The sequence below is a fragment of the Mytilus galloprovincialis genome, chromosome 12 (assembly GCF_965363235.1).
Source record: "Mytilus galloprovincialis chromosome 12, xbMytGall1.hap1.1, whole genome shotgun sequence".
In the NCBI taxonomy this organism is placed as follows: domain Eukaryota; kingdom Metazoa; phylum Mollusca; class Bivalvia; order Mytilida; family Mytilidae; genus Mytilus; species Mytilus galloprovincialis.
The window spans coordinates 28,711,020-28,725,578 of NC_134849.1; the positions used below are offsets into that span (position 1 = coordinate 28,711,020).

A 14,559-nucleotide genomic window follows, 5' to 3' on the forward strand; every position below is an offset into this window, starting at 1 on the left:
AATGTATCTCCTTGTCCGAGTTTGACTTTACTTTCGGTCTTTCTTTCATTTTGTTTTATCAGATCTGTCACGACTGTACTATCATGTGATTATGTTGTGGACTTTCATAATATCCAGCCTTTGGGCGTCTCTTATTAGACATCAAATATCGATATAAACCTGCGGTATAAAACAATATGTACTTTTATTTTTATCATTTTTATCATCTGAGACACGAGATTTTGATTATGTGATTACTTGGTCTTTGTATAATGATTATTAAAATATCAGAAAACAAAATTAAAGGTTATTTGATTAGCTAATAATTTAGGATTGAAATTTTTATTTTTTGATTATCTTTTTGAAAAAAAAATATTAATGATAGTGTGATTAAAATGGCAAATCATTTGTTATTAAGTGATTACTTAGCTATCCCCATGACGGGCCTCATATTATTATCATTCAACCAATTTCATACCAATTGACATTTGACTTTAAAAGTATTGTAATCTATGAAAAACATTACTATTAATAAAACTTATAGTGCATGTCTTAGACATCTAGTTAAATGCAGTTAGGGTTCAAATTCAGTGTCTCGTCATCAGATGATGTTACGTTATATTTTAATTGATAATGTAATAGTGCGCATATACTACATGTACATGCACCATGTGTTATACATTGTGCACGTGACCTGTACACAAAAGTATATTAAGAATGTTTGCACAAGTAAAAGGTTATCAACTGTAAAATGTTATCTTGAATGATTAAGTTAATTTCTTCAAGAAGACACAGATAAATACATTTAACAACGAAGTGACATCCGAAGTTTAAGGACAATAACAAAAACTTAAATAGGTAATATTATGACTTTATTTAATTTTTAACACAATTTGACCAATGATCAATTGACAAATGTATAATATACCCCTGAGACCGTCAGTCCAATTAAGTGAACATCATGTACCTCCTGATATAATGGATTATTAAAAATTACGCACAAAGACAATATTACAACTTTTTTTATTTAGATAAGATTTGGACAGTATCCTATAACAACCAAGAAATTAATAGGATGTGATTTAATTGTTGTATTATGTACGCAGGAGAACGTCCAATGTTCATCATGGTTGATGCAAAATAAAGCTTTAAATAATCATGATAATTAATAAGATGTATATACCGTTCAAGTTCATGGAATTGTCTTTCATAGAATTTGACCGTTTGTAAGAATTTGTCATGATCTATAAAGACTATACAGTTACATTTATTGCCAATTTTGTGTCCTTTAGTTTAATTGAATCATTTTATCTCTTGCTTGGGATAGATTTCCTCAGCAGTATCGTGTCTTCTATGCTCTTCAAATTCGTGGTTCATTGGCTTTCATACTCTGTGTAATTACGGTTTAATTGGATAATTCAAACATCTTTTGCAGCAAACTGATATTGACAATTTGGTTATTGGTTTTCTATGTTTTATTTTCCTTTCGAGAACTTTAGCCCGTGTGTATGATGCCAATCTTTGTTAACTCTTTTTGCGTATTTACTGTTTTATATTGGGTCGAGATATATTTTGTTCAGACATTGTGCTGTTGGCATTTGTCCGAATGTCTAAGTTCTCGGTAGTATCAGTGGTAGGTTTTGTCTGTTATTTTTTTTCTTATATTTTAGTTAACGAGGATTTTCCTTTTCTTATTTCAGTATTTCAACAAATACTGCGTGTATTTTTTTTAAAATTGGAACAACTTGCTCACATTTTTTAGATACAATTCATAGCGTATCGTGCTATAGTGTCATATTTTTGACTGAACATAAATTAAAATGGCGGATTATTCATGCCTAGAGAAATAAAGCCTTTCTTCATTCACACCGTTTGCTCATTGTGCGATTATTATAGTTTCATTTCTCATAATTGTTGATTAAAAAAAATCATTCAGAAACATTTGTGAACTACTATAGCCTCTTATTTAATCTTCCAGAACTTGCTTTTAAATGAAAATAAAATGCTGCTCTCGTGCTTCTACGATAACACACAGTCTCACATGCATGAGGTGTCAAAATGACACATTTAAAGAAAATAAAGAACGCTGCATGATATTTTTTTTATGAATTACTACCTTTTTTGCAAAAATTATTGACATTAACTTATTACTAAATCTATATATTTAACCATAAAAGAAGATCATGTGCTAATTATTTTTCACCAGTTTATCCAATGGTTAGAGTATTGACTTCTGCTTGTATTTAGATCTGAAGTTATTTGTTGTGTTACTGAAGTAATGATTTAAATGTCGTGAGAAACCCCTAGAAAGAAATGATAAACATTTACAAGTTCATTTTTAAAACATAAGTGCTTTGAGTTTATACAATCTCTTTGCTGAAAATAGGTTCATTATAACAATGTTGGAAAGTGATAAGATTGCTGGAAGAGATACAAGTGCATGCACACATGATAATACTAGTTCTAGTGATGACAACAATGGTACAGATCTTCTTAACAAAGAGGCAAATGAAGACAAAGAGAAAACTTCTGTTACACAGGAAATTACTGCAAAGGATAGTGGCTGGGCTTGGATAATCGCTCTAGGTAAGTTATGCACTAAATTATCATTGATTTTTTTTTAAAGTAAAGAAAACATCAATCCATATAGCATGACAATGTACATGTACATGCATTGGAAAATAAGAGGTTTTTTCTCACAAAAGGTTATTTATATGTGAAGAAAGTAGATGGTAACCAGATATTTTATTTCAGTTGTTAAATTTGAAATGATAAACATTGAAATTAATAAACTGTATACTCATATTTATTTAACAATAAAATAAAAGTGGCTTTAAGATTATTATCAAGTTTTCTCCTCACAAAACAATTCGTGAAAAACTCTCCTCTCTTTCCAGTTTAAAAACTGTGATTATGTTGTTGAAGCTTTCACTTTTATTCAAAATTTGCAAAATTGTCGAGACATATTTATCTATGATTTATTTCCATGCGGTCCCAATGTTTGTGTTACATTTTGATTCAGAGCTAATTTAAATGAAATATAGGCGATCAATACCAGAGGGGATTTCAAATTCATATTAAATCATTGCCGAAAATGAAAAAAAAAACGACCAAAAACAATAACAAAGTTTAACAAATCACAAAACAGAAAACTAACCACTAAGCGACACAAACTTCAAAAATCAAAAACCGGTTATGTTCTCATGTACACTGGAGGGGTAATATGATCATGAAATGAAGTGCAAAAAGAGGGAATACATTATACATCATACAAGACATCATAAAAGTCACTCTTACTAGTAAGTTTACATTAATTAATGAGGAATTTACAGGACCATATATGTGTACCTTATGGCTGTGTGTGAAGTAGATGAAACGCGCGTCTGGCGTACTAAATTATAATACTGGTACCTTGATAATTATTAATAGTACAGTCTGTTTTAACCAATGATAGTAATAATATATAAGCGCTATCTTTGGTTGTATTTAAAAACTGTTAATACAATTTAACACTTAACTCGTGTAAAAATTGATCGACCTTTCGCCTGTATAAATAGCATACATGTGTCGATCAATAGACAACAGAAATTAATCGTTATAAAAGTATTATATTAACTTGCATTTCTAGAACTGGAACAGTATTATGTCAACTTATTTGTAAATAGTTAGCATAGGTACCAGTCTTATAATTATATACGCCAAACGCTAGTTTCGTCTACAAAAGACTCATCAGTAACACTCAGATCCAAACAAGTATAAAGTTGAAGAACATTGATCAATGTGGAAGACCGATTCCAAAACGTTGTGCCAAACATGGATTAGGTAATCTATGCCTGGGATAAGAAAATTCTTAGTATTTTTTAGAATAATTCATACTTTTGCAAACAGTAAATCTATAAAAACAACCATATAATTGATAAAAAAGTCCACAACAAAGGTACGAGATCTTCAGTATTTTTTTGCAAAAGAAATCATGGTCAGACTATAAATTCGTACAATGCGTGTATCTACAACGAAAATTGTGACGTCATATTGCGTTCTTGTTAGCATGTAATACATAATATGAGAATAGAATAAAAAAAATACTAAGTAAATATTAGGTGATAAAATGTCTTGATCATACTGTTCAATTATTTGCATGCACTTAATTTACATATTTCACTGAATACATTTTATTAACTTTTCAGCAACTTCTCTGCATGTGTTTCTACTAGTGGGATTTGCTAAATCCTTTGGGCTTTTTTTCGTACAGTTCATAGACGTCTATGGAACCACTTCGTCTATGACGTCGGTTATTATTGCAGTACAAACGCTAGTGACTAGCATCTCATGTAAGAATAAAACACAGGTAACCAGTCAATTTTAAACTGAAAAGAACCATCTTATGTATTTAACAGAAAAAATGCCAAGTTCATATGGCCATGCAATATTCTTCAATTATAGGGATAGAAAGGATACGGTGTACATATATATGACATCATTCCTATTCCAATAGAATTTAACAAAGGCAAACAATTATATCTAACCGAAAACAAAACGGTTCTTCTGTTGTATTTCATCTCAAAATGAGGCTCATTTCTAACTTCATAATCAAGACGAGACCGGTTTTGTCAATGTTTTTTTTTTAAAACGCACATTGCTCCCGAAAATAGAAATATCAAATACTGAACTCCAAGCAAAATTCAAGACGGAAACTCCTTTATCTTATGGCAAAATTAAAGCTCAAACACACAAAGCGAATCAAAAACAACTGTAATATTCCTGACTTTATACATACATTTCCTCATGTTGAAAATAGGAGATTTAATCTTGTTTTATAGCTAGCCAAACCTCTCACGTATTTGACAGTCGCATATACTCACATTAAATAATGTTGGTTTTGTTTATTTTTTTTAATTTCTTGTAAAAATAATTACTAACACTTTCGATAGAGCTAATCAAGTGTTGTTTTTTTCCTTGGTGATGCGTTCCATCTCTTTCGTGTTATCTAGAATTCTGATTCTTAGTTGTTTCGAATTCAACCTCTTAGTCATTTTGAGCGTTTTTGTAGTAATCTCTCAGAGGAAAACGTAAATTCACAAAAATAGCGCACTCCGGGTAATATTCAAAACGGAAAGTCCGTGATCAAATGGCAAAATCAAAAGATCAAATACATCAACTAAATGGGGGCTGAAACCCGGATTTATACCTAGATACACTTCTCAATTGTACGAAAGTGAGATTTGTTTGTTTAATATAAAAGAAATAATAAACAATATTTGCTATCACATGTATCAGTAGACCTATATTTAGGGAATTCGCTACCGCAATTGGTAAAAAAAAACACCAATAAACTGAACACAGTATTATTCATCCATTTGAAATTCAGTATGTACGTAACTATACCATGTAAAAACTATCGTGCTTAGTGTAAACAATATCTTATAATGAAAAAAATACAAGTATAATTATAAACACATTCAAAATAAGGATCCAGATATCCTTGATAAATTAAATACATTATACACAAATAAATCAAAACTACATGCTCTGTTACATGATAAAAATATTGATATTGTCAGTTGAGTTACATAATGAACTGAAAGGTAAGGAAAAATGCAACTGATAAGACGAAATGCTTACAAGTTTATTGTGTGAATCGTTAATTTATAAACCTTTTAGTTTTGATAATGAACCTTTGTACCATGATAAATAAACTAATGTTTTCTTCATTTGAATTAAATTGTCTTTGAGACATTAAATAGAAATTCGGTGTTCATTGGTACCGTTAATTTTAGGCTTCCAAATGATATTATCAGTTCTTGTCTTATGTCCGAGTGTAATGGGCAAAATAATAAAAAAGTGAGCTAGTTTCTAAGTCACGACAGCGACATTTAGGGGAAGAAACTAAGTTTCTTCGAAACGAGTGACAGTTTAAAGAACTACTATTCATTCTAAGTCGCGCGTGAAGAATTTTGCCTTTTCGACATCCAGCATGAAAGTACATACAGAGAGAGATTCACAATTTCTTACACTTCAATAACAGTAAATTATTCCATAATTTGATTGATGACGGAAGGTAATAATCTGAATAAAGTTTTGTACGTGATTTGACCTGTAATAGATTATTACTTTGTCTTGTACTGTGGTCGTGTCGACCACTTACATAGCCAGGCAATAGCTCTTGCAAGTAATTTGGAGTTTTATTATTTACAATTTTATGAAGCAATATTAATTTGTGGTTACTTTTTCAATCTGAAAGTTTCTCCCATTGGTTTTTTTATAAACATCGACGTCCTTGTGAGCTTAGTCCCCCTTGTAACTATACGAACGGCGTCCAACTGGATGTTTTCAAGTTTATTCATTAAAGACTGATTTCCTGAATCCCAGATAACATCAGCATATTCAATGATAGGTCATATAAATGATATATATTTTTTTCCAGGGTCATTCTATCTAAACTTAAAAGTGTGTTTTATGTTCCTTAATATATTAAGTCCTTTGTATGATTTCTGTACAATATAAGCAATGTGGACATTCCATGAACCATTACTAGAAAAATAGACTCTTTGGTGCTTGTGCTTTTCAACTACATGTAGTTGTTCGTTATTCATGTTTAAAGTTGGGTGCTTATCAAATGTTGTATTAGTCGCATATGATGTTAAAATACAACTTGTAATTGTCACATGAATGAAATCTAGCTCAAAGTTAAATAAGTATCGAGTGTGAGCATTAGTTCAAAATGATTCAAAACCCACATCACGTTTGCAATTATCAATGCTTCTTACATACAATCGCCATGTACTTTATCAAGACGACAACTGGTGTTAAATTAAGGTTGACAGAAATTTATGAATGTAAACAAATTTTGTCATTAATTCAAAAAAAGTAACCAATCGACACAAAACATGATGAAAACTCTATTCATAGCTAGACATGATGTTTTTATGTATGCACAACTGTTCGTTTACATTCTTCTTATAAATTATTAATTTATTAATGTTCTTGAAAAATGCATAATGAAGATAAAATAAATATAATAAAGGAAAAAATCAATACCATTTTTCTATTTTCAGCTTTATTCGTGTTGAATATTGGAACTAAGATGTTTTCTGTTCGGACGATCATCATTATTGGTGCCATTTTATCATCTGCTGGGTATATGTTAAATGCCTTTTCTCCAAACATTACATTCTTGATATTTTCACATGGTATCATATACGGTAAGTCATAATTGAATTTATTTGAAAAAGGAAATAAAGCCCAAGAAAATTAAAAACCAGAATGATGTGTTTGTGCATTTAGTTTTGTCATTTGATTAGAGTATTTCTGTTTTCTTCGGAGTTCAGTATTTTTGTGAATTCACTTTTTGCTGCTTTCTCATTGTATTAAGGTGTATGGATGGTATATCATCATCTTGGATTGTACAATCACAGTACAAAATCGATTAGTTTAGTTTAAACATATTTTATTTGCTTAAATGTGCAAAAGGGATGAGACACAAGTTAATCAAACTTATATAGTCTTCTCCCATAACAATTTAAAACAATATAATATTTACAAAGCATACATACAAACAATACATTATATATATATATATATATAAATATATTGGAACTGTGAAAAGATGATGTGTGATGATGTGAATGGTTATACACAATCTGCATGTATTTGCATTTTATAATGTGCTATATAACACAATTAGAAACCTCTTAGACTCTTTGATAAATTCATATACATCCTTTACAATTCTTTGATTTTCAACTTTAGTTAAAGACGTATTGCCAGAGGTTAAGATGTTCAAATTTAGTGGAGAGTTCTCTGGTAACCAATATAGATTATTAAATAATTTCATTCTCATATTCGCATTATTAGGACAATAAAAAAAGAAGTGACGTGAATCTTCGCACTTAACATCACAAACTACAAGACGGATCTGAAAAAATGTTGACTCTGTTAAGATCATAATTCCCAAAAAAAGCTTAGCACCTAAGTTGTGTCAAAATAATGTTGCGTTTACAATTGCCAAAATCATAATGTCTTGGTACTTTGGCTTTTTAATTCAATTTAAGATTGTTAAGTTCGGTTTAAAATTTACATAAAGAGCCAATGTCGCGTGTCACCACATTAATGTTATTCCACAATCGTATTGATGAAGGTATGAAGGATTATTGGGTCAATGAAAGTCTACATGTATATTATATCATTCTCAATACGTAATGGATAAACAGCTGTACTTTGGATTGTTGGTGGGATTAAATTGCAAAGATAGACTGGTGCATTATTATGTTAAGAATTATAGAATAATTGTAACTTCCTTCTTTATCTTCGTTCACCTAGAGTTTCCCAACAAATTCGGTCCAGTTAATTGACCAAAATTACAAATTTGGAGACCGATTAGACTGTTTATTTATATAAAGAAAATTTGGTGATGTATTCTGTAACTAAAAATATTTAAACAAGTATCCTTTTGTTTTGTTTTTAGAATACATTTTTTCAAATGGCCCATTCAAGGGAAGATAACTCTTTTATTAAAACAAAATATACTGGACTAATAGGGATTATTTTTGATTTTTACTTGTATCAAAAAAAAAAGTTCGGTGACACCATTTTTTATTTGTATTTTCTTAAAACATATAAAAAAACCTATCTTCTCACAATTCATTTCAAAATTCTATCTCATAGAAAATATTTTATGCACACAAATGTGTTTTTTCATAAACAATCTAACCAAATTTAGGCAATTTTCAACGACTCAAAGCTTGAAAAATAGCACGGTGACACATACTTTTTATTATATGTTTGAACAAAACATTTTTTTTTATATTATACGAAAATTCTGTCTCAAAAAGTATATACTTATGATCAACCTTAAATGCATTAAAATGTAAGTGTCATCTGGAATTATCATTATTGTAAGTATAACGTTAATGAATTCCCTAATGAAGTTGTTAATGCGATATGTTAATAAAATAACCATTGTCCGAGCAGTTACTGTGTGTATATGGCGTTGAATTCAATTATATGGAAACTGAAAGTCAAAAGAATAATAAATTCAAAGAAAACTCATTACGCATAACGAAATCCTTTATTACTTATTTGAACAGGATTAAAATCAAAATATTTCTTACAAATGTCATTTCGTTTCAGGCTTAAGTTGTGCTTTCGCAACAGGACCGATGTTTGTAGTCTTAAATGCGTCATTCGAAAAAAGGCTTGGTATAGCATACAGTATTGCAATGGTGGGTGGATGCATTGGTAGTTTTATCTTACCTCTCTTAATTCAAACTTTATTGGATAAATATGGTCTTCAAGGTGCTTTATTAGTTTGTTCAGGGATGCATCTGAATAATATCGTTGCTGGTGCTTTAGTAAGCTCACCACGTAAACCCAAAGTGGAACAACACACAGGGAAAGATGACATTCTTCAAGAGTTACTAGATCCTGAGCAAGAATTAAAATTAGCATTTAAAAAAGATTTAAGTGTTTCAGACAGCAATGTTACGCGCCAGATGGACAATGGAAGTCAACCGAGTCATTTTAAAGTAAATCACTCAGGAAAACCAAGAACTGAATCTGAAAGTCATGATAGAGGTGCTACGAAAAACGATGTACATGTGAACACATCTCTACAAGAATTCTTCAAAACACTTTCTAGAAGTGCACTAAACATTTACAACACAACAGATACAGCAGAAACGTTTTCTTCAATGCATAGTGTTGGTATTTTACAGCTAAATAGTGAAGATGAAAATGAATCTGTTAAGCATAAACGTTCATTTAAAGTATCATGCCATGACTTGCTAGGTTTAGATCTTCTGAAAAACCATAGTTTGCAGGCAACACTATTTGCAGCATTTCTTGCGTTTTTCGGACTAGCATTTATAGTTGCATATATTCCAGCATTTGCGAACGACAATGGGATCACCCAGGATAGGTTAGCCATTTTATTGACCATCACTGGTGTGTGTGATCTTGTATCTCGAGTTCTACTCGGAATTTTGATAGATTCCAACAAAGTAAAGAGAAAAAATATTTTATCATTTTCGTTATGTGTAACAGGCATTGCAACGTTATTTAATCCATTCTACACAAATTTTCAAACATTCGCCATATATTCCGTGATATATGGACTATTCGGGAGTTTATATTTCTCTTTGATGACAATGTTGATGAGGGAAGGTGTTGGTCCAGATCAGCTACCAGCAGCATTGTCCCTACAGATATTTATCCATGGCATTTCGTCCATTGTATTCGCACCTTTACTTGGTAAGTATGGTTGTTAATTACAAAAAAGTCGACTATGATAACATATAAAAAAGAAGATGTGGTATGATTGCAAATGAGACAACTGCCCACAAGAGACCAAAATGACACAGACATTAACAACTATAGGTCATCGTACGGCCTTCAACAATAAGAAAAGCCAATATTGCATAGTCAGCTATAAAAGGCCCCGATAAGAAAATGTAAAACAGTTCAAACGAGAAAACTAACGGCCTTATTTATATAAAAAAAATGAACGAAAAACAAATATGTAACACATAAACAAACGACAACCACTGAATTACAGGCTCCTGACAGGCACATACATAGATGGTATTAAAGTTATGTTTTACACCAGATGCATATGTCCACAAATCAAATGAGACGGTCTTCTCTAGTTTAAAAAGCCATTTTCTAATTACGTAAATATTCGTTGCACGTGATTGACGTCACAATTGAATTAATAAGAACGTCAACCGTGTTTTGAACAAAACGTTAAATCTAAATAGACATTTGTTTAACTGCTTGCTTGAAAATGAATAAAAATTTTATTTAAAAGTAGATTTACATATATTTGTTTATTCATTTATCGCGCAACGGTTGATTTTCTTAAACCGTCTGGTTTCAGCAAATCAAAACGGATACCTACTATAGGTCTGTTTTGAAGTAAATCATTTCTTAAGTTTTTTATAAGAATCGAAATAATTCTATCATGTCATGCTCTATACTAATTTTAGCATGAATATCAATGTTAAAATTATATATGGTATAAAAGAACTATTTCTTGTTGAATGTCTCATCTGTTCTGATAGATGCCAAACTATTTGACAATCCAAAACCTAATATTAACTTTGAAGAGCTGATAAATCAAATACACATTTTAAAGCCAAAGCCAGACTTCACCGAGGAAATCAGAGCGTTCCATGTCGGAAAGATATTCTTCAATGATGTAAAAAGAGCAAATATCAATTGAACAATTTCATTACTGTTGCTACAGTAACTTTGAATAAACTAAATTCATTTTTAACATGTTTAATTAACTATTTTGTTTAAAAAATGAACACAAAATTACCCGGCGATATCTGGTTTTAAGGAAAACTTTATTATGTCTGATTATTTGTGTACTGAAATGTGTATAATATGTACTTTCTGCGAAGTCCGATGAGGCTTTTTTGTTCATTCACTATGTTGCCAATGACACTAGTTTACAATTTCAGTCTCTAAATCTTGGTAATACTTAATATAATGAATAACATTTCGATGTCTCAGCATAGCATAAAATTTGGTACAGGAAATGCTAAACCTATCGAGGCAGTGGTTCTTACTCGGTTTATATGTTATGTAGGTTTGATTGTTTTATTCCCTTTTTGCAAACACATCTCAATTGTATTTTTTCTAAAGATAATATATTTATTTATCTTTTTTTAAAATTTTATTTTGTAGGTTATATAAGAGACCAAACAGGATCGTACACAGTGTCTTTTTATGTAATGGGTTCAGCACTTCTGATAGCTTCTATTATAATATTTTGTGAACCGCTCGTTAAAAAACTCGAAGATCGTAGAGTTAAGAAACTTCGACGAAAGTCAAATGATGATGAAGATGTGACAATTCATACGGTTAACAACTGATTATTAACATGTTCCATGAATACTGATTGAGGGCAGATATTGAAATTCTTGTTTGTCCAAATTGCTTCGAGCAGATCAACTCAGACCATTAAGTTAAAGGCATTGTTTTTGTTTATTATGGTCACCTAGACATTCAAAATTCAAAAACGGTATTGTGACCAAGGCATACTTAATACCAATGTTATTTCAACTGATCGGCGGAGCTTATGTTTTAATTAACATAAGGACAGTCAATTCGAAGATGTGTGTGATAAGGATGATTGCTGTTATAATTTTTATTGAACTTTAATCACCTATCAGTGTCACCAAACGCATATACAAAAGAACTGAGTGCATGGTACGGGACGAATAACTGGACACTTTATTGGGGGTCTCATTGGGGGGTTCCGATCCCGGATCCTGCTTTCTGTTTTGTCAGATTCCCGTATCCCGCTTACACTATGTACGTAAGCAATTCCTATTTTTTTGGCATTTCCCGTGTCCCGCTAGACCTCATTTCCCGTTTTCACGACACAATAATTTGACTTTCACGTGTCACGCTTACAAAAAATCGGCAGTCCCGCGTCACGCTTAGAACCCAATGAGACCTACTTTATTGGTGGGTTTATCCTTAAACTCCTGTCCATAGATGGACTGGTCTTAAATGAGCGAACTTCTTAAACCCAGCCCAGTCAAGTGAAATAAATCTAATAATAATACTAACAAGTATCCAACAAATATATATTCAAATATGTTCAACTTGATGATAATAAGCAACAAACACAACAAATATATTTTTCAAGCTCAAATGTATATATAATGTCGGAGGAGGTCGTACGTTTGTCAAGTTTTAGTTGATAAATGTGTTCATGAATGAGTACTGTTTTTTAGATATAAAAAACACATAAATGGAAGTGTAAAAATTAAGATAATTGTATAATATACCAACAGGTACATTTTATGTTCAGTTATAACCAGATGTTTGATAGTCAAGAGACACACGACAGGTGCCATTCCTGGATCAGGCACCTTTCCGTAGTTTATATAACTTGTTACTAGTTGGTGTTACTAGGTGTTACTAGGTATTAAGTAATGTATTATGTTATAGTACTGTTCGTCTTTACGTCGCTTTACGATTTAAGCCATGTCAGGTTTCCTTCGACATGAGTTTGATTGTCGCCTTTCCTAACTTTTGAATCATTTCCTCAGTACTGATCGTCAAAATGTTGATACGTTATATATATGTGTATCATATGGCAAGCCGTTTTGCTATTTATTCTTACTTCAAGATATCTCATAAACTTTATAAGATATCTTATATAGTTTATAAGATATCTTATCTAGTTTATAAGATATCGTATATAGTTTATGAGATATCTTGAATTAAGAATATTTAATAGCAAAACGGCTTGCCATATGATACACATGTATATATACATATACTTTTCTTTGTAAGAAATCTTCTTATGTTAATAAGATATCTTATAAACTACATGAGATATCTTATAAACTTTATAAGATATCTTATTTATTATATGATATATCTTATTAAGTATACAAGATATCTTATATAAAAAATATTTATAAGATATTTATAAATTTTAGAAGATATCTTATAAAGCATATAAGATATCGTAGAAACTTTTTGAGATATCTTATATAATATATCAGATATCTCATATAATATATCATATATCTTATATAAATGAAATCATATAAGATATCTTATATATTAAAGGAGATATCTTATATCTTATATAAGATATCTAGATATCTTATATATTAAGATGAGCAGCACCACAGGATCAACATGTGGAGCAGGATCTGCTTACCCTTTTGGAGCACCTGATTTCACCCCCAGTTTATGGTGGGGTTCTTGTTGCTTAATCTTTAGTTTTCTATGTTGTATCTTATGTATACTACTATGTGTGTTTGTCTTTTCCTTTTGAGCCATTTCATTTTCAGTTTATTTTCGATCTATGAGTTTGAATGTCCATCTTGTATCTTTCACCCCTTTTTATGTAGTGTTTTGTAGATTTTCCCCTATTTTGTCATTGAATTTCTCTCAGTGATTTTTAATTCTCTATGTGGTATCTTCAGTTTCTTTTCTTGCATTTAACGTGTTTATTCCTAATTATGTCAATTCTTCATGTTATATTTTAATCTCATCAAGATACGATCTTTGTTTCTCTGAAATGGGGGGGGGGAGAGAGGATGCGGTCGGTTATTAGCATTTTACGAAAAAAGTAAAATCACAAAAATACTGAACTCTAAGGAAAATTCAAAAAGGAAAGTCCACAATCAAATGGCAAAATCAAAAGTTCAAACACATCAAACGAATGAATAACAACTGTCACACTTCTGACTTGGTACAGGCATTTTCTTATGTAGAAAATGGTGGATTGAAATTATGCAATTCTAATTAAAATAGTGTTGGAAATAACTCTTTTTTTCTATTCTGTTTTCCTGTGTCATATTTGTCTTCTTGCCTTTCGTTCTCAAGGGTACATGCACATGCAATTATTTTATCCCGTGATGTGTGGCCAACAATTTTATCATACATGTACTTCCTGAAAATAATATATTTTGTCTTTATATTTTCAAGTCAAGCAACATTAAACCCTACATTATCAGCCCCTATAATCTGGCGTATTAAATTATAATCCTGGTACCTTTGATAACTATTTACACCACTGGGTCGATGCCACTGCTGGTGGGCGTTTCG

The 14,559-nt window shown here is 30.9% G+C and overlaps 1 protein-coding gene across 2 annotated transcripts; it reads left to right on the forward strand.

Moving 5' to 3' along the window:
• Nucleotides 1-701: 701 nt before the first annotated feature.
• LOC143055328 (monocarboxylate transporter 12-like) lies at nt 702-13,099 on the forward strand. Of its 2 annotated transcripts, XM_076228457.1 has the most exons (6): nt 702-837; nt 2,366-2,565; nt 4,167-4,310; nt 7,035-7,181; nt 9,109-10,227; nt 11,668-13,099. In XM_076228457.1, the coding sequence occupies exons 2-6, from the start codon at nt 2,379-2,381 to the stop codon at nt 11,853-11,855; spliced, it is 1,785 nt and encodes a 594-aa protein (XP_076084572.1). In that variant the 5' UTR covers nt 702-837; nt 2,366-2,378; the 3' UTR covers nt 11,856-13,099. The 2 variants fall into 2 exon arrangements, with proteins under 2 accessions (XP_076084572.1, XP_076084573.1); XM_076228458.1 differs by lacking the exons at nt 9,109-10,227; nt 11,668-13,099 and having other exon boundaries at nt 4,167-4,327; nt 7,035-7,166.
• Nucleotides 13,100-14,559: the final 1,460 nt, after the last annotated feature.

Coding starts and splice junctions, on each gene's coding strand:
- LOC143055328 (XM_076228457.1), top strand. CDS start 2,379: ATGTTGGAAAGTGATAAGATTGCTGGAAGAGATACAAGTGCATGCACA. Junction 7,182..9,108: donor TTCACATGGTATCATATACG/GTAAGTCATAAT, acceptor ATTTCGTTTCAG/GCTTAAGTTGTGCTTTCGCA. Junction 10,228..11,667: donor TGTATTCGCACCTTTACTTG/GTAAGTATGGTT, acceptor TTTATTTTGTAG/GTTATATAAGAGACCAAACA.